General features: G+C 47.8%; 12 protein-coding genes across 12 annotated transcripts; 8 read left to right on the forward strand and 4 right to left on the reverse strand.

The window, feature by feature from the left end:
* Positions 1-253: 253 nt before the first annotated feature.
* Positions 254-1,147, forward strand: FTJAE_12161 (7-alpha-hydroxysteroid dehydrogenase; the record flags this gene model as incomplete). Its single annotated transcript, XM_037345181.1, has 4 exons — positions 254-305; positions 356-653; positions 702-1,008; positions 1,058-1,147. The coding sequence occupies 4 exons, from the start codon at positions 254-256 to the stop codon at positions 1,145-1,147; spliced, it is 747 nt and encodes a 248-aa protein (XP_037200809.1).
* Positions 1,148-1,477: 330 nt separating this feature from the next.
* On the forward strand, positions 1,478-2,023 carry FTJAE_12162 (cis-3-chloroacrylic acid; the record flags this gene model as incomplete). Its single annotated transcript, XM_037345182.1, has 1 exon — positions 1,478-2,023. The coding sequence occupies one exon, from the start codon at positions 1,478-1,480 to the stop codon at positions 2,021-2,023; it is 546 nt and encodes a 181-aa protein (XP_037200810.1).
* An 839-nt stretch (positions 2,024-2,862) lies between these two features.
* FTJAE_12163 (uncharacterized protein) lies at positions 2,863-3,991 on the forward strand (the record flags this gene model as incomplete). Its single annotated transcript, XM_037345183.1, has 4 exons — positions 2,863-3,118; positions 3,182-3,214; positions 3,261-3,383; positions 3,441-3,991. The coding sequence occupies 4 exons, from the start codon at positions 2,863-2,865 to the stop codon at positions 3,989-3,991; spliced, it is 963 nt and encodes a 320-aa protein (XP_037200811.1).
* Positions 3,992-4,577: 586 nt separating this feature from the next.
* Positions 4,578-7,171, forward strand: FTJAE_12164 (BCS1-mitochondrial of the AAA family of ATPase; the record flags this gene model as incomplete). The annotated part of the gene is made up of 2 exons (XM_037345184.1): positions 4,578-6,018; positions 6,792-7,171. The coding sequence occupies 2 exons, from the start codon at positions 4,578-4,580 to the stop codon at positions 7,169-7,171; spliced, it is 1,821 nt and encodes a 606-aa protein (XP_037200812.1).
* Positions 7,172-7,916: 745 nt separating this feature from the next.
* Positions 7,917-8,180, forward strand: FTJAE_12165 (uncharacterized protein; the record flags this gene model as incomplete). The annotated part of the gene is made up of 1 exon (XM_037345185.1): positions 7,917-8,180. The coding sequence occupies one exon, from the start codon at positions 7,917-7,919 to the stop codon at positions 8,178-8,180; it is 264 nt and encodes an 87-aa protein (XP_037200813.1).
* An 882-nt stretch (positions 8,181-9,062) lies between these two features.
* FTJAE_12166 (uncharacterized protein) lies at positions 9,063-9,374 on the forward strand (the record flags this gene model as incomplete). Its single annotated transcript, XM_037345186.1, has 1 exon — positions 9,063-9,374. One exon carries the CDS (start codon positions 9,063-9,065, stop codon positions 9,372-9,374), a length of 312 nt encoding a protein of 103 aa, XP_037200814.1.
* A 260-nt stretch (positions 9,375-9,634) lies between these two features.
* FTJAE_12167 (2'-hydroxyisoflavone reductase) lies at positions 9,635-10,868 on the reverse strand (the record flags this gene model as incomplete). Its single annotated transcript, XM_037345187.1, has 6 exons — positions 9,635-9,927; positions 9,984-10,272; positions 10,324-10,405; positions 10,453-10,667; positions 10,712-10,782; positions 10,835-10,868. 6 exons carry the CDS (start codon positions 10,866-10,868, stop codon positions 9,635-9,637), a joined length of 984 nt encoding a protein of 327 aa, XP_037200815.1.
* Positions 10,869-11,207: 339 nt separating this feature from the next.
* On the forward strand, positions 11,208-13,460 carry FTJAE_12168 (transcription factor; the record flags this gene model as incomplete). The annotated part of the gene is made up of 2 exons (XM_037345188.1): positions 11,208-11,654; positions 11,706-13,460. 2 exons carry the CDS (start codon positions 11,208-11,210, stop codon positions 13,458-13,460), a joined length of 2,202 nt encoding a protein of 733 aa, XP_037200816.1.
* Positions 13,461-13,629: 169 nt separating this feature from the next.
* On the reverse strand, positions 13,630-14,920 carry FTJAE_12169 (AB hydrolase superfamily; the record flags this gene model as incomplete). The annotated part of the gene is made up of 6 exons (XM_037345189.1): positions 13,630-13,832; positions 13,878-14,139; positions 14,191-14,268; positions 14,320-14,377; positions 14,429-14,522; positions 14,572-14,920. The coding sequence occupies 6 exons, from the start codon at positions 14,918-14,920 to the stop codon at positions 13,630-13,632; spliced, it is 1,044 nt and encodes a 347-aa protein (XP_037200817.1).
* A 925-nt stretch (positions 14,921-15,845) lies between these two features.
* On the reverse strand, positions 15,846-16,592 carry FTJAE_12170 (uncharacterized protein; the record flags this gene model as incomplete). Its single annotated transcript, XM_037345191.1, has 3 exons — positions 15,846-16,019; positions 16,081-16,488; positions 16,545-16,592. The coding sequence occupies 3 exons, from the start codon at positions 16,590-16,592 to the stop codon at positions 15,846-15,848; spliced, it is 630 nt and encodes a 209-aa protein (XP_037200818.1).
* A 726-nt stretch (positions 16,593-17,318) lies between these two features.
* Positions 17,319-18,221, reverse strand: FTJAE_12171 (uncharacterized protein; the record flags this gene model as incomplete). Its single annotated transcript, XM_037345192.1, has 4 exons — positions 17,319-17,498; positions 17,563-17,967; positions 18,022-18,147; positions 18,213-18,221. 4 exons carry the CDS (start codon positions 18,219-18,221, stop codon positions 17,319-17,321), a joined length of 720 nt encoding a protein of 239 aa, XP_037200819.1.
* A 3,130-nt stretch (positions 18,222-21,351) lies between these two features.
* Positions 21,352-27,576, forward strand: FTJAE_12172 (ankyrin-3; the record flags this gene model as incomplete). The annotated part of the gene is made up of 1 exon (XM_037345193.1): positions 21,352-27,576. One exon carries the CDS (start codon positions 21,352-21,354, stop codon positions 27,574-27,576), a length of 6,225 nt encoding a protein of 2,074 aa, XP_037200820.1.
* Between the last annotated feature and the right edge of the window lie 372 nt (positions 27,577-27,948).

Raw genomic sequence — 27,948 nt, forward strand, 5'->3', positions numbered from 1 at the left:
TTTGTCAAAAGTCTAATCCTTCGGTAGTCCGAGATTCATCAGTCAACCACTGTCGGCATTGATTTGAAGACGCGAAACGCCATGTTGATGCAGCGATATTTATAAGCAGTCTAGCAGATGACGTAACGAGGCAGAGCGATTATGCCACTTTAAACATTCAACTTTCTATTTAATTCTCATGATCTTTTCACAATCAAGTATCTCTTCTATCTATCAATTCATCCATCCAATACACAGTCACCCGATTATCGCAATGTCATCCAAGTCCTTCTACGCTCTCATCGCTGGCGTTGGCCCTGGCACTGGTAAGCTTACCCCTCCTTTCAACCCCCCCTGCTTACTGATCTTCAATCAGGTCGTTCCGTCGCTCTGCGGTTCGCTCAGAAATACCCAGTCGTATTGCTTGCTCGCCGACCTGAGAGTTATGAGAGCACTCTTGCGGATGTTCAGAAAGCGGGCGGCAAAGCAATCGGAGTCTCCGCTGATGTAGGCGACGCTGCGTCTTTGAAGAAGGCTTTCGAGACAATCAACAAGGAATTACCAAATAGTCAACTCGCAGCCGCCATCTACAACGTTGGAAGTGGCGGCTTTGCTAAGAAACCGTTCTTGGAGCTAACAGAGAATGACCTGAATGCCAGCATTGATGGATCCATGTATGTTATTCTGTTGAGCTGAAGATACACCCAACTAACAACAGAAAGCCGGGCATTCTTCAACTTTGCACAAGCAACTATCCCTCATCTTCTTGAAGCAGTACCAAACTCTCACTACCCTCCTACTCTAATCCTCACTGGCGCCACAGCTTCGATTAAGGGCTCCGCGCAGTTCAGTACCTTTGCAGCTGGGAAATGGGGCCAACGCGCGATGCATCAATCTCTTGCCCGTGAATTCGGTCCAAAGGGTGTCCATATAGCTCATGCTGTGATTGATGGAATTATTGACATCCCACGCACGAAACAATGGGCTGCTAATGACGGTGTCGAGGATGGAAAGATTAGTCCCGATGCGGTAAGTTGAACAGAGCATTTAATTCGGAAATTACTGATGAAATTTGCAGATTGCTGAGGCTTATTGGAATCTTCATACTCAACATCGCTCTGCTTTTACCCAGGAGATCGATATCCGACCATACGTTGAGAAGTGGTAGAAGTTACGATGGCAGCCTCATTATTGATCGTCATCGCTATTGGACAAGTAAAACTTCATGTGGTAGTAAAGCGTGCCTTTCAAGTTCCATGAGATAGCTTTATGAGGGTTGCAGAAACTGAACTGAATCGCAATTTGTAATCACATCCATGATGCTACTCACGCTTACGTCTCGCCCTTTGGCCATCATCTACAGAACAAGTTAACAACAACCCGACCCCGCATTTGTGGCCAGTATCAGGTGGCACAACCTCCATTCAAACACTTCCATATGCGTAATAACTTGACTTCCTTTTGCATTCATTAATAAAGAATCATCAACTGGCTAACAATGCCTTTCTACGAAGTCCACCACTCTTGTGCTCTTACACAGGGACAACGTCAAAACTTAGCGACCGCAATTACGAAGCTTCACTGCGATGCTTTCAAGACTCCAGCATTTCTAGTCCACGTACGCTTCCTTGCAGAAGACAACACCGACAACACTTACTTTGTCGCTGGAAAACCTCACCCTCTAACATCAAACCGCATCTCTGGAAATGTTCGCACGTCTGCAGCCCGATCGAAAGCAGATTTCGATGAGCTCGGTGCAAAGATAGAAGCAGCTTGGTATGAAACGCTCCAAGTCACGTCGCCAGCTGAGAAGTCCACATGGAGCGACGAAGATGAGAAGACTCGATTGATTATGGTGAAATTTATACCGCTAGTCACGATTCGCGAGGGCGGAATGGCCGCGCCTCAGGCGGGCGAGGAGGAAGCGTGGCTTAAAGAGCAGCTGCCTCACATCGAGAGCATGGCTAATAAGGGCCTTGAGGACTTTATTGACTTCTGGAATGAAATGAAGGAGAACAAGGGGCCTATGAGTGATATGTTATAAGGACAGTAATGTGATTGCGGAGCTGGATTTGATGGAATTCGTGGTGAAGAAATGCGATTCAAGCCTGTATGACAAGATCCTGTTGATGTATCAGGCAAAACAGGAATTGGCATTGATAGGTTAGTACCTGCTATAGCACTGTGTAGGAAGTTGTGGAGAATATTCCGATCAAAAGAACCCTACTACCTAGTATATGGCTGCGTCTGAAATCTTGTCGTTCAATGGCTTCGAATGCTAAATGTGGCTAGCTGTGAGAGCCTGTGACTGGAGAAAGGCAGGCTGTAGAAAAAGGTTGAGCACTATAATCGATGGAAGAAAACACCCTACCTTGTTATGAGATGTCAAGAAAACCCTAGCAAAGGGAATCCTAAACTGTCGTAAATTTACCGAAGCCTTTTTGTCACTTATGATAAAGGTACTAAGTGTCTTGCCTCCCCTAGCCTCTGCCTAAATAACCGAAGGTTTGAACTGGAAAGTATCGCAACGTATGCCGAAAAGTTGCAATACGGGATTTCCACGACCTTAGGCTTGAAGGCTGAAGTCAATATGAACTGGTTGCGACGCCACTAAAACCTTTTACCCGAGTTCAGTAAATGATATTGCATATCGTGGAAGGTTTCACTGCCGCCTTCCCGGCTCAGTATATGCTATTGGTGGATTTCGTTCCTTTGCGAGCGGATAGACCGACAATGGCATGATCGAGTTGAATCTGTTAAGATTGACTTTCTACAGGGTTGAATATAAGAACTTGAGGTATCGCCATGTTTCAAGGTTTTCGTATGCTGACCTCCAACGACAATAACTGCTCTACGAATCCTAGCAAAATATTTTATAAAACCATGTCCCGCCTAGAATTACGCTGCCAAGGGGAATCGGATTGGTGGCTAGATGGGCCTTATGGGTCAGTCAAATTTGCTTCCGAAGGAGCTGTAGACTCGTTCGTCCGAACCATGTCCGAAGGCCCTGATGCTTTGAAAGACCATCTGATTTCTGGCGCTGTGTTTTCGTGCACAAAGTCCGGAAACGTCGATGCAGCAGAGATATTTTCCGCTTTATGGCTCGAATCATCGAACGGGTTTACTGTTGCTGGCGCCAGTACCTCTTTTCTGGCGCATGATCAGGGCGCAGAAGATGTTATGAGCTGTATTTCTTAAGCAGGACGTTGGTTGACTGGAGTTGCTCATCCGGAAAGTAAGTAACGAGTCTCTGCGTCGAGACAATCGCTAATTGATCAAAGGTGTTACCTGCTATGTCAAAGCAAATTCACCTCGTGCGGCCAAACCCATAGACAAATCCGGCCCTCCTCCTCCGCCTGAGCGTAGACAATCAAGCTGCGACACGCTCAAATCAATAGTAGATGGTTAGAATCTTTACATCGATCACAACTCGCAAGAACGTATGATAACCGTGTATGCAGATCCGAAACTATTTGAAGCAGCCATCCAAGCATTAAGACAGCACAGAGCCAAAACCAAAGACAGTTCGTCTTCCAATCTGAAACCCCAAGATTCCCGTGATATAGATGCCACATACATTCTCACCTGGTGGAATCAAACAGGTGGTGATCTTCTCACTCTTTACGATGCTCAAGTGCATCCGTCCTGGATCTTGTCTGTAAAGGCTATGCCAGACAAACATTTCCGTACTGGTTCAACGATTCTAGCATGGTTCTTTAGCAATGGGGCCTTGGCACAGGGCGTGATGGATGGATACTGTATTTGGTATGCACCCAGTGGCTCCTGGTTCGGTGTCAACATCCATTGTCCCGTGCAGTTCCTTGGTATTGGCACTGCCCCTTATTACGAGGTCGCTTGGTCCGAGTGGGGGAAGGAGACGTTTTTTAAACCAGTTGACGAGCCTTTTATGTCTTTTGATTTTCTTCGCTCTCTTGGATATGATATTCAGATCAAGCCTCAGAGTGGACACTCCAGCATCATTGTTGATGTGATCGTTAGCAAGATTCCATAAGAGTCCGACGAGACAGATTTGCGGTATTCGAAGGCTGGCACATCGTATTTGGTCAAATTTGTGAAATATCGAGCTCCTGCTCAGTTTCGCTCGTGTTTCTGTCGAGTACTTTTGTCATTGTTCAGGACCAGCAAAATGCAATCGGTCTCTGACCAGAAAATTATGTCTAGATTCCTTTGTAGCATAGATCCTCAAGTACGTGCGAGTACGTTGCGATCTCTGTCGTGGAAATAAGACAAATGGCCGCAAGGTTAATAAAACTCCCACGGCAACGTCAACAGGGATTAGAATGCATAAAAAGGGGCGCCTTACTAAGAATGGTAGGCGGGCAACCATGGCAAATCTCCAATTGCTACCAAATCTTGACAAATTTCTGGGATGCAGCATGACGGAATCCCCTATCAATATGTACAGTATTCCTAATTGACCTTTCTTGTCGCTCTTTAAACCGATGTAATTGTTTTGTTTCTTGGTAATATTTTCTTTTCTCCTCGTCCCTTGCAGCTATACCTCTCAATGGTCGCTCGATTGCACCCACCGCTGAGCTTTAATTGAGCGCGTCGCCAACTTGGTGAGCATTGAGAATATGTCTCATCACTTCCACGTTGGCGCTGCTACCGGGCAGCATCTTCTCGATCCAATGTCACAGGGAATCGGCATCATGAGGGATGTTGTCTCGCGCTGGTCAGAACTCGATATCACACAGATCGGATCGCTCATTGCTATCGCCGGAACAGTACCTACAGCCTGGAGGTTTCTCCATCGCATATGGCATGAAGTCTATGGTACAATACGGCGTTTCTTTCTCGCATCAGTGACCATTCCTGGTGGCGATCCTCTCAACAGAAGTGTTGTCAAATGGATTCTGGCTAACCGGGAACGACACTATCGTTCATTCCATGGACGCACCGATATCGGACAGAATGGAGATCGCGCCGCAGCCCTGAAAAAGACAAAGCATTCTATCCAGTATTCACCCCACTGGAACACAAGATGGCTATTTTATGAGGGAAACCTGTTTCTTGTGACACGCAGAATCGACGACTTCAGCTCTTCTTTATCGGATCCTAGTTATGACGGTATCGGAGGAGAAGAGATCACTGTGAGCTGCTTTGGCTGGTCGGCTGAGCCCATCAAGGCCTTTATCGAATCATGCCGGGAGTATTCAGATCGGCAAACACAGTTTTTTGTGATTATCTACGCTCGGGATCGCTATGGTCTTTCGTGGAAACCAAAGGCACGGAAACCAATTCGACATTTAGAGACCGTTCACTTCGATAATGAGACGAAACAAGAGCTTCTTGGCGATATTCGAAATTATCTTGATCCCAGGACACAGAAGAGATATCAGAGTCGCAGCATGCCTTATAGACGAGGTTATCTATTTTACGGACCCCCTGGAACTGGAAAGTCATCGTTGTCAGTTGCAATTGCCGGCGAGTTTGGACTGGATCTTTATGAAGTCAAGATCCCTAGCGTTGCCACGGATGCAGATCTGGAACAGATGTTCCAAGAGATTCCTCCTCGTTGTGTCGTCTTGCTCGAAGATATCGATGCAGTTTGGACAGATCGTTCAAATTCAGATAACGGGCAAGAGGGAAGTTCTGCGCCTAACTGCACCCTTTCCGGGCTTTTGAATGTCTTGGATGGCGTTGGTTCTGTTGAAGGCCGCATCATCATCATGACCACAAATCATCCCGAGCAGCTGGATAGCGCATTGGTCCGACCAGGACGAGTCGATATGAAGGTTCTCCTGGGCAACATCAGTCGAAAGTCAGCCGAAGAGATGTTCATCCGCATGTTTTCTCCTGATCTCGGATGCACCTCGCATCTTGATATGGATGAGATCAAGAAGCTGGCTACGGAGTTTGGGGAAAAAATTCCTGACGATACGTTCACGCCATCGTTATTACAAGGCTTCTTTCAGTTACATTTGGAGAGCCCTCGAGAGGCTGCTTCAAGTATAGGAGCTTGGGTTAAAAGGGAGCTCGATAGGAGTTCGGAAAAGGAGTTTGAGCTTATTACTGGTAAGAGAAAGCTATAGCGTTAACTTAATGTGTGTATTATGTACTGTTAGATCATTGGATTGTACGATAGGGATGCATTCTTTGACAATTTATCTATCCCATTCCTGCGGTCCGTTAGAGGGTACTCTAGTTCCGGTATCGCCTTCTGATTTCCGACTGTCATCAGAGTCAGGTTGACTTGTTCATATACCTTCTCGCTGCATCAAGATCTAGAAGAGTAAGGATATTCCAAAGGTATTAAAGATCGCCGTCGCTATTACATGGCGCAGCACCAGCAGCTGACGATAATCTTGCTGTACTCGCAGCGCTAGCGTCAGAGGCGGGTCGATCGCGTCGCTCCATTGATACCCTTTTGGGATAGGATCATCGTTAGGAGACAGGGCTGAAGATTGGAGCAGCGAAATTGCAGGGAACGATGCGACCATCTAAGACCAATTGGGGAAGATTCACGCGATCAACTGTACAACAAAATGCCCTGGTGGCTGTGCAGCAGTGAGACTGATCAATAAAATGCTGTCTAGTGACATATTCGCCGTAGAAATGTTCTCGAAGGATGCTCTAATGGAGTGCCCGAGGCTCAGACCTGGTTTCGGAACGAGGAAGCTGACGACAGACGTCACTCTAGGCTGCATCAAGCCAGACATCCCATGTATATAAGTGCACGTCATTACCTGATGAGATCTAGGAACCATCCCATCATCACAAACAATTCTACAAGTGAAGTTCTTTTACTACAAGCTGTCTTCTCTTATAAATCACAACTGCATTCACAGCTTGCACTGTCAAACGAAACGAACTTCTCATCTACTCCAGTGCTTCAGCATTAGCAAACAAGTCGCTCATTAACATAAAACACCAACTGAAATACACACACCCCAAAATGTGTATACCACTCTTCAGAAAGAAGAAACACGATCGGGTCTACGATTACCATCCACAACCAGCCATGGGCTACTCAAAGAAATACGGCTACAACAACTACGGATACTACAACGGCGGCAAGAAGTCGCGTAAACAAGGCCGTCACTACGCCTCAGCTGCCGGTGACTTAGCAGGAGCTTGGGCCGATTACAGCGGAGGAGGTCATCATGGAGGAGGCCACAGTGATGGCGGCGGCGGCGCAGATGGTGGAGGTGGAGGAGGCTGTTCATAAACTGTTGTAACACTGGGCTTTGGAGTTTAATGATTGCTGCCTTGTAGAATACTGGCTTGAGCGGGATATATTCGATTTATGCACTATTGTACTTTATTAGACTAGCACACCCGTCTGAGGAGTCTTCGCAACTTGACTGTATACCTTAGTTGAGATGCCCCATCTTTCAGTTGTAACTCATGCCATCTAGTGGCTATGCATTGCAAGTTCTGCCCAAACATCCAATATGCATAATGTGCATCGTTACGTGAGAAATGTCCTACGTAAACCTCAGGGAGGGAGACAATACGGGAGTCTAATGTAAGGTACTAAAATAAGCTGAATAAAGGATATCTTAAATTTGTGTAACCTTACCTAAGTCTTTTTGTCATTCAGGATTAAGGTCATGAGTTTTCTTTCCTTCGCTTGGCAAGTAGCTGAGATTACGGCTTGGCTGCTGAGCCTTGTTGTTCGTGGAATAAGCTGACGACTGCGTGCTCAATTCGAATTTTATGGGCTTCTACGCCTACCAAACACTCTTGGCAAAACGGTGAAGTTGGTATATAAGATTGGCCTGAAGTACGAATGCTCAGAGCTCCAGACTTTTACTAAAATTCCTACGCTGCTTCTGAAACACAAGTGACAACGTCATCCTCCAGGTCAACAGGCTTATCAGACTAATGAAGCTGGACTCTATACCGACTCAATTCACATATCCTTTTCACAAATAATATACGAGCGAAGCCTTTCATCGTCCTCTGCAACAATGTGTCTTCCGTTCTTCAGACGAAAACGAGATGAGAAGGATGATTACTACGCAAACAATTACAATACTGCTAATAACGCCAACCAGGGAGCTGCGTACATCCGACTTCTAGGCGCTGGTCATCACTTCGTTGGAGACTGGGACCAGGGTGGTCATAGTGTTGGGGGCGAAGGCGGAGGCGGGGATGCCGGTGCAGGATGCGACAGCTATGGCTGTGATAGTGGGGGCGGAGGAGATAGTGGTGGAGGAGGTGGAGGATGTTGATGATTCATGAGGATATCCATTCGTACCTGTGAATGAGGGTTTAAGCTGGGCTCGTTGAACGCAGTTGAGACCTTTGACCTCCGAGCAGATTTTGCCAATACAACGCGCAAATGCCTTCGAGAAACAAGCTCTCAAAGTCTACCATTCCCCTTGCAGCCAAATATATTAGCTCGATTTTTTGTTACAACTTGGCTGGAAGAACCTGGTTGAGTCTGGGGGTGAGTGGAGCTATGAACTTATTCTTAGCCACTTGCGCTTAATCTACTCCGTACATGGTTGAATCTGTGTCCGAAGGTAATTGCTCAATTCCGTAAAGGTATTTTAGAGGCAAGAGTAGGCTTTCTGATTAGCTATTGGTTCACATCGGTGCATTTGTTGGGGGCCGGTTGATCATTACTCCACGACCTCACATTCTGGCCAAGATCTTCAAAACTGCATGTAGGCTAACAGCATCAGAGGTAAACTTAAACCAGAAACGCAATGACCGATAATTGTGTTTGCTGCCGCATGGCTTAACACCACTTACGGCTGCATAGCCTCTCAATTGACCAACTACCAATCACTCGTCTCCAAGAATCGGCCCAGAAGCCTGGACGGTTTCAGCAATTATGATGCCTAAAGCTGAGCCTTGGCTTGAAGCAGGGATTAGCGCGCACACTCACGTCATTACTAACGTTGATAGTTTGCTTTTGTCAGTTATCAGAGGATTTATATAAAGGAAAGAGTATCCACTCCATTGAATACCTTGCCGCAAAGATCCATTGCAGACTATGAATGACCCAAAACCTCACGAATCACTCTCATCGATATCGCCTCACTAAAGCTACGCCCTCTATCATTGAGTTCAAAAAATATTCCTGCGTTTCTCCCGAACCTACAACGATGTGTTTGTCATTCTCTACCAAGCTCCAAGATCCTGTTGATCCACCTCCACGCCACTACAAGAACTATGACAGCAAGTACCCGGTTTCTGGCAGCAGTGCGTATTCTCGGCAAAGAGACCAAGCACGCACGAACAAAATCAACGAAATGAACGCGGCCAGCAAAGAAGCCCGTGCCAGAAACAAGAAACAGAAGAAGTCCTTCCTGCTGCGTAACCACGCTGGTGGAGCGAGTTCACTTCATCATGGGAGCATGGCTGGAGCGATTGCTGGCGGTGCTATGGGGGGAGGAGGTGGTGCTGGTGCATTCTGATGGTGTTCGCATAATGTTTCATCACATTTTGCTTGCCTCATGGTTGCTTCGATGCTGACCTACAAGTTGTTATGGTATTGAATCTTATATTTCGCTGGAGATGGGTGGAGTAGTTTCGCAGGATACCGCATGACCTTGCACTCAGTCTCCTCATTCCGAGTCAGATTATGGAAGATACCACTCCGGCATTGCCGACGTGTACATACATTTTGATTCTCTAACATTATACACATATCTCTACTCTGATGTTCCTAGGGGCTTTAATCCTCGGTGAAGACACTCTTTGCTCCCCCGTCAATGGCAGCCCATGCCTTGGTCAGAAATTCCTCAGGCTGGGTAAACTTATACTCGGGCAAAAGTTTATTCCACTCGTCGGAGACCTTCAAAGCACCATGCTTGATTCCGAGAAGGAGGCACTTGATCGTATCCGCAGCAATCTTCTCTCGCATCTCAACTGGAATCGATGGGTGTTCGGGAAGGGGAAGCCATGAAGCTTTGACGATACCAGCTTCGAGGTCCTTGCTCTTCAAATACTCGACTTTGAACTTTTGACCTATGTAAGTGATTAGAATCCTGTCCGGGGTACACTCTCTTTTGGGCTGCCCGTACCTCGAATCTTCTCGCCAAGAGCAACAAGTTCATTCATCGTAATGTCTGTGCCCTTAACACCACTGACAACCGGCCACTCTCCTTCGTATTCTACAGCTAGAGCAGTCACTTTTGCTGCTTCTTGGGCAGATGTAAGCGTTATTACCGCTTCACCATCGTCGATGAGAAGAGCTCGGCGGCCATGAAAGTTGACTGGCGTTTCGAAAAGGTCGACGTGCTTGGATGACTTATATGGGTAGGTCATGTAGTTCGTGAAGAGTCCAAACTGAAATAGCGTGTATTCAATCACCTAAAGCTAAGCATTAGTGGGTCTCGTGTATTGCTAGATGAAGTGCAGTACCTTTTTGTCCTTGTTGAGTTCTGCAAGGTACTCACGTGCAGACCTCTTGAAGTCGTACCAGGGAAAGTAATCCAGGTGAGACCTGTTCGCTATTAGCTACAAACTATGTCATGAAGTCTTTTGACCTACGAAGCCCATTCACTTGGTGCAAAGCGCTTCACGCCCGCTCGGACTGCCGCATCGATCAACTTCTGCTGTGGCCCAGCAGCTGTATCACCAGGGGCGACAGACATAAAAGATAGAACTGTATGAACGCCCTCTAGGATATTGGTAAGTTCTTCGACATTTTCGTATCGAGTTTTGAACCACTTCACCCCAGGGGCGATTTCTGTTTCTGGCGCATCCTGAGATGTTAGTTCAGAAGTGCTAGTCGAGAACCGTTGCATACCTTTCGAGACAGAATAATTATCTCATGCTTGTTTCTAGCGACGAGGGCATCCATGACCTCTTGGCCGACATCTAGAGCTCGGTCAACGACCTCTATCGCAAATAGAGGATAAATAAGACTTACTGCCGGCTCCTCCTGCAATTGCGATTTTGACCATATTGAACCCAACTTGTATGCTTTACCGACACTGGATTATACTCAGACTTTGAGCCATCACTTAAGAAACATCTTTGTCTCTTATATACTCTCTTACACCCCGAACTTCCGCCATTTCATAGGGTCACTGCGTTCGTCCGCCGACATCGTGAACGCCATGAGCTTTATTCCCGGTACTTATATCCGTCTTACCATTTCAACACATGACAAATCCACCTCAAAAGCTCCGAGAAATCGGCGGACGAATACCCAACAGAATCCTTCGAAGGTCAGCTTTTGTCTCTCACTCCGTACACTGTCATACTTTACCATTCTCCTCATTCTATCCTACAATTCAATCATGGGAGAACACATATCATTGGACGAGCAGTACCCATTGCCTAACTCCGCTTCGGCGGAGAGTTCCGCGCCAGCCAAACGCCGGAAGCTACGCAAGGGAACGGCCTCTTGCTGGGCGTGTAAGCGACGGAAAGCGAAATGCGTCTTCTCTGATGATCTCGGTATTTGTGACTCATGCAAGAGGCGTGGTACAGACTGTGTGAGCCAGGAATCTGAGAGGCCGCCCGAAGTTGGAAGCAATAAACACATCGTGGATCGGCTTGGGGAAGTTGAAGCCTTGGTACAGCATCTTCTCAAGAATGCACAATCCGACAAGCAATCCCGAAATGGCTTGGTTTCGCCCTCGATGTCGGTATCGAGAAGACAAAGCGAGGATGGTCATAGAGTTTCGAAGTCACCCGCGGCCGTTAACACCAATGCCGCTTCAACAGATGATGCTTCCCTCTCGGTTAGTCAAGTATCAAGGCATTAAATACAATATGACACTCACAAATGGTAGATACACCCCATAGAGCTTACACCACAGCACGAGAGATCACCACCATCTCACATTCCCGATGATCCAGGACCCCACGATGCTGTGTACCAAGCCCTAATATCTGCTTGGCCAAGCGCAGAAGACATGAAAATAATTATGAGCGTCCCGGTGGAGTCCTCGCAGATCATCAGAGCGATGACATGCGCACCGCCAAAGGAACGCGGCTCAAGGCTCCCATCTCCGTCGAGCTTGCTTCGCTTGCCACCACGAGGAGCTCATCCTGTTCTCGTCGCTAGGAAAATGCTCGTACTCTCCACCTTTCTCCAAGGTACTCTCATCTCGTCTGAAAAGTACCTTGAAAATCTAAGCACAAGTTACGAGAACATAATGGCACGGATTGTCAAAGTCGCGCATGATCTTGTCACCTGCAACGATGATTTAGTGTCGTCACTCGAAGGCATAGAATGCATCATGCTCGAGGCTCTTTATGAGAACTACGCAGGCAATCTTCGCCGATCGTGGCTTGCGGCACGCCGTGCTGTCATGATAGCCCAGGTTTTGGGCCTCAACGAAGGCATTATTCCATCTTCGGTAAGAGGAGCCACCGTTGAACCAGACGATCTATGGTTCCGTGTGATCAACCTCGATCGATATCTTTGTTTGATGCTAGGTCTGCCCCAGAGTGCGCCTGACGAAACAGTTGGCAACCTCGATGCACCTGACTCCTACTCTGCAAATCGGAAGATGCAACATCTCTGCTCAATTGCGTGCGCCCGTCTTTTGAGTAGAAGATCATCAGGTGTTTTTGATCAATCGCTGACGAGAGAAGTTGATAAGCTGCTGCGAGATGCATGTACATCTATGCCAGCCCAGTGGTGGATCATGCCCAATTTGTCCTCCCACTATGACCTCCCCGATAAAATCCGCGAGACTCTTCGCTTCAATGATCATTTCATGCAGTACCACCTTCTCTTACAGCTCCATATGCCCTATCTATTGAAAGTCGATGGGGGAGAAGAGTGGAAGTACAACAAGTTGACGGCTGTAACAGCAAGTCGAGAAATCCTCTCGCGTTTCGTCTCCATCCGCTCAATTCCTCAGTCACGATATCACTGCCGCGGAACAGATTTAATTGCCTTCATGTCGTGTACAGCCTTAACCATTGCTCACATTCTTTGCGATGAACGTCACAAGCGGATCGAGGAGCAAGGCTTTCACTTTCTGACTCAACAGCGGTTGAGTGATCGTGGGCTTATTGAACAAGTACTCAAAATAGCACAAGACGGAGTGCGTAAAACGAGTGACGATATTTCTCGGAGATTAATGACCCTACTACACTATCTTCTGGCAATTGAGGACAACGTTACAGCTGGCGTACGTTATAGTGTTTCTTTTGCCGAAGAGTCGGTGAGGGATGGGAATTTGGGGCATCATGTCAAAGCCAGTGACGATGGAACAGCTCTTGACATTCATCTGCCCAATCTGCCCGTGATCAAGATTCTGAGGCGCGATCCTTATGGAACGGAAAAGCCACCTATCACAATGGAAGTCCCTTGGGGCAATATAGCACTGGATCGGCCGGGGCCGGGGAACGCCCTGGAAGATGGCACTTTGGCTAATCTTATACCTTCTTCATCAAGAGATGAAGGAGGTGTTGGAACCGAACCAGATAGGCCGCCTTCTTTACAAGATATCCCAGTGGCAGATTCCTGGACATTAGAGGGCTTGGATATGAGCTTTCTTGATAATTGGGTGGAAGGGCCAGTGTTTATCTGAGTGACTGGCTTTGTCTCAAGCATTGGTGCTGCTGGAGAATATATACATTCCTATTCCAACATCATATGCATATCCATCTATTTCTATGTCGCTTTAGCTTCATAGGGCAATGAACCTCGAGACCTCCCCGGACCTCAGTAATGCTAATTGTCTCCCGCCTAAAGCACTCTCACTTTCCTGCATGCCTGGCTAAGAAGTCGTTGTATCTCTCATAAAACTGAACGCTTTGAGATGTTTGAGGAAGTACAACAGGGAACCAATGTGGAAGTCCAGCATAACAGTGAATTTCCACGTCAACGCCGTCTTTCTTGAGAGCATCAGCGTAAGCGAATGAATCATCTCTAAGTACGTCCGTTCCACCGCATTGAATAACTGGAGTCTGTTAGTTTAAGCATGTAAACTTATAGAAGCGCTCACGTGTTGGCGGGAGTCCCTTGGATGATTCTGAAAGGAGAGGAGAGTGTCTGTAGTCTGGTTTCGCATCAGGGGCATGAGCATCTAAGACAATCTCCATGTTTATTGTGCTTAGGACAGCGTCGTCGTAGTTTTGGATATAGCTGCCGTATTCATATTTATCCCTGGGGAAGAACTTGGGATGACACGTTGATGGAAGATGCAACACTTGGGCGACAAGTCCGGTCACACCGTCTCTGACGCAGTCTAGAGCGAGCGAAGCTGCCTGTATGGTTATAAGATTGTTTTCCATAGGTAAAATGAAAGGAGGTCTCACAAGCTGGCCGCCAGCAGAGCCTCCACTAATTATGACTTTCTCCGGGTCAACTCCTAACCTGTCTGCGTTCTTCTTGCACTGGAAATGGTCAACTGACTACGTTCATTGAGTTCCGTGCTACCAACTCACCCAGATGAGCCCGTCGTAACAATCATTGATTGGTGTTGGGAAGGGATGCTCCGGGGCTCTGGATCCGTTAGCAACCCTTGCGTATATCTTTTGGAGACGTGGTACTCACGTCCTATAATCGACACTCACGACGATAATGCTGGTGTTGGTGGCAGCATATACATTATCAACGCCATCGACTTCATGACGGCCAAGGCACCAGCCTTACAAGTGTCAGCAAAGCCCATCGATTGCCTTGGTCCATACACTTACCACCACCATGCATTCGATACATCAAAACAGCGCTCTCCTTAACATTAGGCGACTTATAAACCTTGAGCTCAATCATGGTTCCATCGCGAGTAGGAATGTCGATCAGCTCTTGGACAACACTTTTGTAGCGATCAGGTCCCCCAGGAGGCATCACCGCATCTGCGTCACCAGCGACTGCGCGGACACTGGGAAAGTCGGGGAGGGAATAGAGGACTTCATACATCTTTCGGATGGAAGGCTCTGCTTGCTCATACTCGGGAGTCTTTCTGGAAAAATGGCCGTATCTAGGTAGGGGCGTGAAAGGCGTGTTGAGGTCGACATAATCGTAGGTAGTTTTCATGTAACCCATTGTGACTGGTAGAGGGTGATCCTGGTGTAATGGTGAAGGGCTTATGGGATTGGGATGAAATGAGAAGATTTTGAAAGACCTATTGGCCGGAGCGTTGCATGTTCTATGGTATCTCCTTTTGAAGAGATCTTTTGACTTTATAAGGACTTGTCTGCCATTTCATTCTTATACCTCCAATCTCCGCGGGCCCGGAAGCCCGTTGATTGACAGTAAATGATTCATTGCCGCCGTAGCCTATTATGGTTTAGTGTAGGCTCGGCCTGTGAGCCAATTAACAGTACATAAGATTGAGTAAGCCAAGTTAGGAAAGACATCTTTGTAGATGTTATTTGGCAGAGAATAGTTGTACCTCTTAACTGACGCGGTGACTTTGCACAACGCCATGCAAAATAAGAGTTGAATGAATCATTATGACAACCTGGTCGTGGCAGGTCTCCTACATAGTTATTTTCTCAGTCATTCTTCCAGACTATGCCCGTAGCTAATAGCATCTTCATGCGATCTCAAGTGATGACTTTGGTAAGAACTCCAGAAAAGAACGCTATCTTCTCCGTAGCCTGAGGTGACAGATTACCTCTTCAAATCTTTAGTCAAGAAGGCAATCAATAAAGCAGTAACAATAAGTAGGTTCCTCAAGCCAGTCACCATATTAAGGGTTACTGTGAAAGGATAACATAGAGCCAATGCGGCAATCCAGCGCTGCTTTGTGGCTTCATGTTCTGTCACGCATCTTGTGCACGGGAACAGAAAAGGCGCTCATCTTTGGAGCATTTAATTTCACAATATGGAGCTATCTCCACCCACTCTATATCGAAGTTGCCGGTAACATCCATATCAACGCCATATTCACAAATGTGCTGGTGGATTGCAGGTAGTCACTTTCCTTGTCGATGCTTCTCTTAGCATGGAGTAACTATCTACCCGTTCAACACTTGTCTTTTCGCACAATGACGTTCCAGTTAGTCTTGTGGAACACCTGTCCAGATACGAAGCTTCTGTAACCACCGTTTTGCCAGCCCCATCGTGTGCACTTATCGTTGATATACTCAGCGCCATCTGCAATGCTTCCAAATCCATTCAAAGTTTTGGAGCTGGCGTTCTTTCATTTTGGTGACCCATCAGCTTGATCTAGCAGCAAGCTCTGGAAGGGTATGACTTACATCGTTACACCACCAGATCCCGGCGTTGTTGGAACAGCTTACTCGGCCACAGTTTCCAGGACCAGGCCCATTCTTCGGCTTTCCTTGGACGTATCTCAGGTACTCTATACCTCGTACAATAGGAGCTGGGTGGCACTCCGGCCAGCGGCCGCGGCATGTATATTTCGCCCCGTTGAAGTTAGTCCGGCCAAAGAGATGCTTGTCGAGATCTCTCTTTTCAGTATCGGCAGCAGCCTGTGTAGAGTTGGGCATGTACTCTTCATCCCAATTAGGGTTCAACTGAAGGAGCTCTTCATGGATCTCTTCTATCGTTCCTCCTAGTACTGTCGTCGACCCCGAGGTCACTTCGACCTCCCACTCAGGGATGACAACTCCGTACCCTTCGATTGGCGCATCTATCGCGAGTACCTACAGAATTTGTGATTAGTAGAGTTCAAGAACGTGAGGCATAAGGATAGACATACGGAACCTAGGAAGGCGACCGAAAGAAGAAGATAGTTACGATGCTGCATGGTGAAAGAAAAGGCAGCGAAGCTAGTTAGAGTAAATACCGGGTTGCTTATGATCAAGATTCGCTGGATGAATACAAAGTTTGGGGCGGATATCTTGAGCTTTCAAGCTCAAATATTACGGGCCTCTACTCTAGTTCAGCCGCAACACACCATAATCAGTCTGTGCAGTTTGGTGCATGCTATTGGTTCTTGTTGGATCTCACATTTCACTCTCACCCCTGTGGTTTTCTCATGCAGTTGGTTTTCGGCGGAGCTCTGGTCCCGTATTCACGATAATCTAGACCTCGCTTCAGTGAAATTAGAAGTCCCAAACTGGAAACTGCCGATATGTGTTGGCAGTCAGGGTTCTTGGCAGAGATACACACTCCCTCACCTAGTCCGTGCGGACGAGACAGGTGCTATTGATTCTTCTGACAGTGAGCAATCTTAGATTCTTTCAACGTTCGAATCGAGCATATAATTATTTGTAATTATGAATTACTGAGGCTGATGTGTTTGACAACAATAGAGTGTGGATGATGGCTGATTTTGAATCACTTCAGCATGAATTCAAGACTGCAAGATCCATGTTTTTAAAATCGAGGCAATATATCTATGGCTTTACGGCTTGTCTATCTGTATTTCAAACTGCTGCTTTCTGTCCAAGACATGACAGCTCCTGATACGATACGGAACACAGTCGTATAATATGACCAGACTCACCATCGCCTTGCGAAGGCGAGATTCCTAACAGCTATCCTTTCTTACGATCACATTCCACTTAGTGCTATGGAATGCTTGACCAGAAAGCATGTTCCACTTTCCTGGAACAGGTGGCCCTCTGTCGGGAACATAGCACTTCTTCACAATGAAAGCAGCACCGTCTGCAATGCTTGAGAAACTGTTCAGAGTTTTTGATTTGGCGTTCTAGAGAGTTTTCTCGTTAGTTACCAAGTGGGTGTACCAAGGAAGCTCAAGGATAGAAACTCACGTCATTGCACCACCAAATAGCCGAGTTAAAAGAACAGCTCACTCGACCGCAATTTCCAGGTCCGGGGCCATTTTTCGGCTTGCCTTTGGTGCGGCGCAGATAAGAAATGCCTTGGTTAACAATGGTCGTGCGACACTTTGGCCATCGACCGCCGCAATGGTACTCAGAGTCGCTGAAGTCAGTTCTAGCAAAGAGCTGGAAGCTGGGATCTCGCTCTGTGAGCTCGCTTTCAGTGCTGTTTCCAGTGTACTCTTCGTCCCAGTCAGGGTTCAACTGGAGAAGCTCCTCGTGAACTTCCTCAATCGTCCCATTCAAGACGGTGGTCGGGCCTCCAGGTGTTATCTCAACCTCCCACTCTGGCACGACCACGCCGTATCCTTCAATAGGAGCCTCAAGCTCAGTTGCCTACTCCACATGTTAACGATTTGTTCTGGTCGGGATATTCGGAGCGCTGCATACATTGCAAAGCAGAGGTGCCACGGCGCAGAGAGCGTAGTAAGGCTTCATTGTCCCAGTATAGTAAAAGCCAGTGCAAGAGAGATTGACTGTTCGAAAGCAGACTTCCTTTTTAAAGAATATGACGGACTAATAAAGGGTCATACGTCGGCAAGTGACTAACCAGACAGACATATGCATGACTGGGCACTGACTGCAAGCATCGTGATATGAATACGTAAGACTATTCTTTCGTGTTTTTCATGATAAGACTTTCGAGAACCAAGTGGTATGAACGGAGCTTCTCAGGGTCATGATCCGATTCACGCATATCCGCCTAATTTTAGGCGTTATACGGATTGCCAGATTCTGACTCTATGGCAACGTTGTGTTGGTTGCCAGTGGACACTTTCGCGGGTCGCAGGACCTTTGAAGCGTGAGAATGGTTCTCGACCAGACTTGTCTGCTTCCATTGAGGCCGTAAGTGATGCTCGGCGCCTGCAGGTGGGGACGGAAAGCATCATAGCGTACTGGACCAACAAAAGCCTCACCGTTGAGGTGAGATTAACCACCAGAAACCAAGTTGAATAGTATTCTCTGTTAGCAAACAGCGACGTAAACCCAGATATAGAGTAGGCAAAGAGCAAATCATAACTTGAATATCTAGCTTTGAACAGTAACTTGATCAAATAGGACTTAATCGGATAGGACTCTTGGATGGAAACCAATTATAGGAGGATCAATGTACTGTCCCTCTATTTATGGCAACCGATAATGTACTGATTGTGCAAAATCAGGCGCTTTGACATTTGCTACCCCTGTGCACGACAAACAATCTCACGCTAGCCAGTTATGCTTGAACTCAATAAAAGCGGACCAAAGGGGACAGAGTGCCTTGCTGATTATGGTATAGCCCAACTCTGCCGCTTTCTCGCATGTGAAGATGTGAGCATGCGGAATTAATATCAAGGGTCTCCATGGTTACTTCCAGCCTACTCTTCTCATCACCACATTGTTACCGAAACGCTTCAATACCTTAGCGAGAAGGGCGGTGCAGCTATTCCATTCAATCCCCGCCTGTCCAGGGATTGCGAATACTGCTAACTTCCTTCCATAATTTGAACATCATCACATACCTAGCTAACGTCTTGTGACTGGGACCAACAGCATCAGCTGATCTTTGTTGTCGCCCACGTGAATTGTTGCATATTTGTTGCCGCCTACCTAACTACCTTCATCTTGGCTTACCTGCCTTCCGGAAGAAAAACTTACCACTTCCTACCACAGAGACCGAGTTTTCTCAGCATCGCGATAACGGAATAAACATCAAGGATCAACCAGAATAGCCGAGGCTTTGTCAGAGCCTGGTCAAAATATGGGTTTCTTGGACATCCTTCTTTCTATACTCCCCAACGTGCCATTTTTGCCTCCTGCGGCACCGACAGACGCCAAAAAGGAGAGAAAACAGCAGCCTGGGCCGACAACCCGTTTTCTAGGTAAATCGCCTCAGCAAAACGAGGCTGACAGGGAGCTTGCATCGGAGCAGAGAAATGCAGAGAAATGAGCTGTTCCGCCATTTGCCCTCCAAACTGGCATATATGTATAAAACAGAGCCTGGTTTTGCGAGCACGCACCTCTATTTGCCGTAAGTCACCAGCGGATCCCGTCCACACCCAGGTAACTTGTACCATAAATGACGCATGACAGGCCGAGCATAAATGGAAAACGCGAAGAACAATGACAAACAAATAACACACTGCTCGTAGACATTGGGCGTGGACTGCAGGATCCAGTGGGTAATTGCAACTTGCTCCTGGATAGGTATCTAGCAATATGCAAACAAAGTAGTTGATATTGTCCAGTGGCTAGGTGAAAATGAAATAAAATAAAATCTTACGAAACTTCATTGTCTGTTATTCGTAAGAGTTCTCGGTTTCATATATCTACATTAGGTAGTCATTATGCCCTTCTTTCAGGTCGAGAAGCTGGAACGCTGTCCGCTTTAGCCTGCGTACCCTGGCGACCTACCCTAAGTCCCGATGGCCACTTTAAATCTCTATCTTTAAGGCCAGTTAACAATCAAGCTAAGTTGCTCAAATCTGTCGCTTATAACATAATAGCCCTTATGCTGGGAATTGAATTGGTTGAACCTATCCTAAGCTCGAACTGAAACATTCACGGTGAAGTAGCGTTTTGTTTCGAGCCAGTTTAATGCGAAGCACTTGAAACAAAGTTATTCGGACGTACCTTCATCCTCTGCCATCATGTTACTTCTTGTTGCTACATTAACAGCTGCTGGAAACAAGAACGATGTCATAGTATTATTGTCGTTCCTGGAGCTCCATCTGTGAGCCTCTGACGGACCTCCGGCTGTTCCAGCATGAATTTTGGATATCTTCTTATTGCATAACTACCGACTCCCGTACATGGCGAACCTCCCTGACTTGCTGACTACTGGTCCGGAATTTCTCCGGCCTCAGTGGGCAGTCATGAACATCCCTCGCTTCGGGTCCTAGACTTTTGACAGTTGCTCTACAACCATACGTCTGCCGTTTCCTGACTTGACGGTAATTGGAGTGACTCAAACTAGCTCACTGACAGCTTGTTTTCGCCTACTATACCGGATCGAACCGCCCGTCCCAACTCATTCGAGTCGCAACGATGTACCCCAGACTCTGATAATTTGACACGAAGCAACACGACGTGACGTGGCGCGACACCGAGAGCCTATCTTGAAGCTCCCATCGAAGTAGAATAGATTCCAAATCCAAGATATCGGCATCAATTGCTTCCGTTCCTAGCCGTGCCATGCTTCCCTGTCTTGTTTCTCGAGACCGTTGCTCGGCTTTCTTCCAGCCGCCATGACTTGTTGGATAGAGGGAATCCATCAATTCGTGACCATGCTTCCGAATAGTCTTGATGGCTTTCTCGCCACTAACCATGCTCCCAGCACGCTCGCAACCGCTTCGATCGCCTTCGCCCGGATAACGATCATACGAACCTTCTTGAACTCCTCCATCACGCCAAGACTGTAGTGGCATTCCCGATGCAAAGTCGCGCGACTCCTCGACGCCCCGTTCTATTTCTTCCGACCATCGAACTGCTTCTCGCCCAGCTCACGAACATAATAAATGGCAATGTTGATAAAGGTCATTGACTGGCTCGGTTTAGGGACGATGCGGGATGGTAAAGCATCCAATGCCACCTGGGCCAATCATTAGTGGCAGGCACTGGTCAGGCGCGATTGCTGCCTACTCCATCTGACATGCGTCGCCGTGCTTTCAATTCATGGTCGCTTTCTCTTACGAACAGTCATTCTGCCATTGACATGATATATTGATCTCAGTGTCGAAAATGCCTAGATCTGTGAACACCGTAGACGAATACGATTTCGTTGATCATCAAGACGCCACGTTGAGCCTAGAGACCGTTGCTGAGCTGAGAGAATGGCTCCAGCCGACCGACTACCTCGCCGAAAGCTCAGAGTATCGTCGCCATCTTTTATCCCAGGCTCCAGGGACTGGGCTTTGGATATGCGAAACAGAAGAGTATCGCAAATGGCATGATTCTCCCGATCATGGTAGTCTCTGGATCAAAGGCGTGCCTGGCGCCGGCAAGTCCGTAATGGCAGCTAGTTTGATTCAGCATCTGCGAACGACTGAGAATTGTCCCGTTCTATTCTTTTTCTTCCGAAACATTGTCGCTGCGAATTTCTCTCCACGTGCCCTGATCCAGGATTGGCTTGCTCAATTGCTGGCCCATTCTTCCAAGTTGCAGTTTGCTCTTCAACCGCGACTCCAGGACAGGTTGGATGACACCTCGGACAATGAGCTCATTCAACTCTTCCTTGATGGTGCATCATGTGTTCCCAAGTTGTACTGTGTAGGCGATGCGCTCGATGAGATGTCAACCGATAGCACGCCAATCTTGGAGAGGCTCAACGGCCTTGCTACTCATCGGCCCAGAACACTGAAGTTGCTCATGACCAGCAGACCGTCTCGGACCTTGCAGAGAACGCTACGAGATTCATCCATCGTTCACATCAGCCTGCAACAGCGCCTTGTCGATGCCGACATTCATTCTTATCTCAATTATCGATTTGACAACGCCCCTACGGTGGAGCATCATCTTGATGCGAAAAAGGATCTCATCAACATGGTTGCCGAGAAATCGCAAGGCCTGTTCCTCTACGCCAAGCTGACCATGGATCAAGTTGAAGATTCCCTGCAGTCCGATGTAGCTCTCAACATTGAAGATCTCGAGGCATCGCTTCCGGTAGGTCTAGGGCAGACGTACACGAACATGCTGGAAAAGCAACGGGGAGAGCCTGGAGTTACTATAGATGTTCAAGTCTTGATCCTTGAGGCAGTCACTCATGCATCGCGTCCCCTCCGATTGAATGAATTGGCAAGCCTGTTGAAGTGCGTTCGCCCTGACATCATCCAACCCAGCGCCTTCAAAAGTTTGATCGCAACTAGCTGTGGGCCACTGATCGAGATCCTTGAGGAGGAGACATTGCAGGTAATCCATCACTCTTTCACGGAGTTCCTACGTGGAGATACTCGCAGCGCCTCCACTGTTGGCCCATCTGACTTCCCAATCATCGACTCTCTTCAGGCACACAAGCATATGGCCATGAACTGCCTTTTTTATCTCCAGTCCGGAGCACTTCTAATGGAGAGCGAGCAATCCAGAAACAACTCAGCCGTCGATCCATCGGTGACATTCGAAACACCCAGACACAAAGTCGATCATGACGCGTGGCATTACAGGCATGAACACCTTGGTCTTCGCGACGAACATGATGCTTTCGAGTACAGATCAGCTCGCCTACGACACCCATTCCTCAGCTATGCGGTTGAGAATTGGCCATACCATGCGTCGAACTACGACGTGGATGATAACGAATTCTTCGAGGCCATCATGGAGTTTGTCAACTCAAAGAGCATTTCGTTTCTGCGATGGCTTGTCCTGGAATGGGGATCAACGTCAAGCGACAAAGGCTCACTGAATGGGATACCTACGTGTCTTCACATTGCAGCCTTTGCAGGGTTAACTCAGTTCGCTTCTCAGCTCCTCAAGCAGGGCACGTCAGTTTCGGCAGTTGATGCTCAAGAGCGGGTTCCCTTACATTGGGCAGCGGCAAATGGCCACGATAAAGTCGCCGCGCTCCTCATTCAATACGGGGCCAATCCTGATGCCGAAGACGGAAGGGGGTTGAAACCCATCCATCTCGCAACCTTGAAGAATTTCGCCAAGGTTGTGGCCGTCTTACTTGAAGCAGGCGTCAAACCAAACACGATCAAAACAAGGGAAAATCGAACAGGGCGTCTCCTAGGTGGCGAAAGAAGCACAAAAGGTGAATGCTCTATATACTATGCCAGTAGAGGAGGACACACAGAGGTTATTACTGTCATGATACCCTTCTGCGAGCCACAGATGCTAGAACAACTTCTGTGCCAATGCTGTCAGTTCGGTCGAGCAGATGCAGTTCAAGCAATCTTGAACAACTCGGCTGTCTCGCCTGATGCAACCTACGAAGGGGCGACAGCGTTGTATTTTGCTTGTGCTATGCCCGATGTCAAGAGTGTCGAAGGGCTCATTCGTGCAGGTGCAGATGTGAACAAGGTATCCCAATGGCAACCGAGACGACGGATGAATGGCCCACGTCCTCAGAAGCGGCAAGATGCAACACCGATACATCGCCTCGTAGAGGCCTGGGAAGATAAGAATGATTCCGATAGCCACGAGGTCCTCAGAATGTTGCTGAAAGCTGGGGCTGACCTTGAGCGGTTTGATGGCCGTGGAAAAACCCCCTTGATCATTTCAGCACAAGATCCACGATATTCCGACGAGAGCCGAAATCATTTACCGGCACTGAAGGCCTTGGTAAGAGCTGGCGCCAATGTCAAGGTTCTTGGCCAGCCCCCAAATACGGATACAATACTGCACAAAGTTCTTGAACATAGCAGGGACTTGGAGGCTATCAAGCTTTTGGTGGAACATGGGTGTGACCCGATGCAGAAAAGCGAGGATGGAGACACAGCTTTGCACAGAGCTGTATCTGAGAAGGGTTCTTACAAGCCAGATACTGACTCCAGAAGGATGGATATTGTGAAATATCTCCTCAACCAAGGTGCTGATCCTTGTGGCAAGGATAAGTACGGAAGAACACCAGTCGGCATTGCAATGTCCAGAGGGCCGGACATGTTCGAAGCCTTGTTCGAAAGGGCAACCGACATGTCTGTGAGGGAAAATTGTTGGTTCAACCTTTCAGGGATACACGACACAGACAGGTTCACTCACTATCTCGAACTTCTACTTGCCGAAGGGATCGATACGGAGATGGTTGATTCGAATGGTAACACTCTCTATTTGAATTGTGTACGAGGAGGCAAGGAACGATTGCGCATCCTTAAAAATCATGGTGCACAGACAAACGTCACAGACTCCAACGGGAACAACGCACTACATCGTCTTTGCCTCTATGGAACGAGGCGTACAGAGGAAATGGAAAGGCTCGTAGACGAAGGCATTGACCCTCTTGCCACCAATGACAACGGAGACACGGTTTTACATATTGTCGCAAAAGGATATGACGGTACAAGAGAATCTGCCGATCTTCTTGGTTGGCTACTCAGTCTTGGGATTCCAGTCAACGCTGTCAACAATCAGGGTGCCACACCTTTGCACGTCTTCCAAACCCGCAGACGTACTGGGAGTACCTTGCTTGATAACAACCGCATTCACTTCTTGGATGTCTTGAACCGGAACGGTGAGGTCGACCTACAGATCCGTGATAAGGATGGGCTGTCACCGCTTCATTTGGCAGTCATGACATCGGAAGTTGAAGTGGCCGAGCTCAAGAAACTCGGGCTTGATTTCAACTATTTGACTTCTGACTCACAGAACATCCTTCATCTGGCATGCCGAGCTCGCAAAACCAGCATCATTGCCCAGATTCTGGAAACAATTTCCAATATAAATGTGAACCAGGAAGACCAATTTGGCAGAACACCACTTCATTATGCCTGTAGTTCTGGCGACCCCGAGATTGTTGCCTGGCTTTTACGCTACGGGGCCTCGACCTACATCAAAGCAAACGATGGCTCTTCTGTCTTGCATGCTTGTGCGGACATCAGAATTGAGCAGAGCATATGGAACCTTCAAGCACGCGAGTCCCCATGGCTTCGAAGGCCATGCGTTGACCCGCTTCGGCCTCGTGTTGATAATAATCATCCAAGAGAGCCTTGGTATCAGGCCAGATACTCTACTCCCAAGGTTGATATTCAGAGAAAGTCGTCGCCAGGAGTTGCCACCATCATTAAAATGCTAGTTGAGCATGGTGTTGACCTTGGTTGGCTAGATGATCGCAAACGAACCGCCCTGGATTTGGCTCTCTTTGCAGGCTGCCCTGACTTTGCGGAAGTCTTTTCAGAAGACGAAGAACTGTTCAAAGTGGCTACAGCCCAATTGGAGAACGAGAACGACAGTACAAAGGTGGAAGAGATGCGGAGAGGCATCAAACTACAAATGCTTCTCATGTGTCCGAAATCTTGCTGGGAGGCCTTACGTCAAGACGAAGATGGGCTCAAGAGTCTCATGGAAAAGCCTCAAACGTTCCTCAACCTCCTCTCCGCCCGTGATGCTGCAAAACTAATGGATCAGTGCATCGAAACTGCACCATTGGCAACGGGAACCTACGAGTTACTTGAGCAAATTATGAGGCCGAGCAGCTGCCAGACTATCAATCACCTTTCTGCTATCGAGCAGGCACCTGGACTCATCAAGTACTACAGCAACTACGAGAATGCAAAAGCAAGGCTTGAGAAAGAGATCCTTGAGGAAAGGTGGCACCCGGAATCTCTTATGACTGCGCTATGCATGGCTTGCTCGCAAGAAGAGTCAAACACGCTCACACTGAGATTACTCGTTGAGAAATTGGAGGTTGATGTCAACGCCAATTTTGCGGTGCCCATCGGCGACAGATACGACAAACGCAGTGGCGTAACCTCAGGCGGGACGGCACTGCATGTCCTTGCCGAGGCGAATCAATACTGGCAGTTGGAAGGCTTGAGGTATCTGATTGAACATGGAGCCAACGTCAATGCCTTGAACAAAGATGGACAGACACCACTTCATATTGCAGCTGGGGGGTTGGTCCATGAGAACCGCGATGTGAAAGGTCTAGCAAGGCTAGAAGCTGTTAAGGTACTCCTTGACAATGGAGCTGACATCAACGCACTGGACAACGCCAAATTGACGCCCCTACATAAGGCATCGAATGCACCAGATGTCACAGAGGAACTGCTCAGTCGAGGTGCAGACGCGACCATAGGAAAGGAAAGCCCTTTGTTCGAAGCAATTTTCGACCAGAACCAGGAAGTATTGGAAGCACTCCTTGACCATGGGTCGTGTCCCGACACACTGAGTGAAGCGAAGCACAGTCGGGATGTGCATTACAACCTGACCAAGTCACGTCGCGTTTGTCCCATGCTTTGCGCTGCCTTCGCTGAAAAGCTCAATGCACAAGTTGCCAACACAATACCTTTGCTACGAACTCTCATGGGGCATGGGGCAAATATTTATGTACCTCTGAACGATGATGAGACGCTGATTCATTTTCTCTTTGTATACCCCAAGTATGAAGTTATTGATGAGCTTCTAAAGCCGCCATGCGCGCCACATATTGACTTCAACCATCGCGACCAACAGGGCCAGACTGTCCTTATGGCTGCTTGTAACTGGCGGGAGACCTTACCTGGGTTCTCTCATAGACACTGGGAAAAGCTCCCGACAGGACCTCCTGTGCGGATGCTGGATCTTGGAGCGGATGCAACTCTCGTTGACAACCTTGGCAAGACAGCTCTCCACCATCTGCTGAGTAACCCTGGTTTGCCGGATGATACACTCATTGAGTTCATAAATCGAACAGAGGTCGCCCCAACCCTCTTTCAGACAGATCAGGAAGGGTACTCACCACTCCACTATGCTCTTCGACTATTGCGCCCTCGAGTTTGTGAAGCACTCCTTGTGAAAGGAGCCGACCTGCTTCAACCTGATCCACAGGGCCGCACTGCTCTCCACTACATAGCCTCGCAATGCCTTCTCAACACCCGAGAACCTGGATCCCCAGGTCGACTGACGATCGAGCTTGGTGACGATTACTTCAATCAGTGTCATGCTCTATGGGGAAAATTCATCGTGCAAGGAGGTTCCATCAACGTTCCCGACAAAGCTGGACACACGCCTCTGCACACATATCTCTCTTCACCAACAAATAACGGGTATAACTCTCACCCAGCAGCATGCCATACTGACCACTACACGATCCTGTTCCCGGAAGATAGCGGTGTTGACATTCTTGCGCTGAACAAATCGGGAGAGGGAGCGCTACATATGATTGCAGGGAGGGTAAATACCTATAACACGGTTGAGGGACATGACAAGAAATTGTTTGTTTTGATGATGGACAAAGGTTTAGATCCCCTGAAGGAGGATGAGAAGGGAAGAAGCGCGTTGGATATCGCAAGTGCTTGTGAGAAAGATGATATTGTTGGTTTGCTTAGGAGGAAGTGAGGGAAGTCATGAGAATACTATGTATAAGCCCGAAGGTCCATATCGGCTGCTCTCCAATTTATTCCGTATACGGCAAAAAGTCCAACTATGTCTAGCTTGCGACTTGTGCAGATTCTAAGACATATACGCGATAATCACTTCCGAACAGGGCTAGTCCACAGAGAGTTCCCGAACCTCCCCCTCTTCCAGTGAACATCACTCCTACTGGATATATACGCGATCGCTTCGGAGGTCAATCATCTTGCTGCCTATCATGAACTTTGTTATCTCACACGGGATTAGGAGCCGTGCCCCTCGGTCCGAGGCCCCGGCTTCGCCCAGGCTATAATAGCACAATTGGGACAGTTGGCACTAACATTCATGGGGGTGGGG

The sequence above is a fragment of the Fusarium tjaetaba genome, assembly GCF_013396195.1.
Source record: "Fusarium tjaetaba strain NRRL 66243 chromosome Unknown NRRL66243_c0000321, whole genome shotgun sequence".
Lineage (NCBI taxonomy): Eukaryota > Fungi > Ascomycota > Sordariomycetes > Hypocreales > Nectriaceae > Fusarium > Fusarium tjaetaba.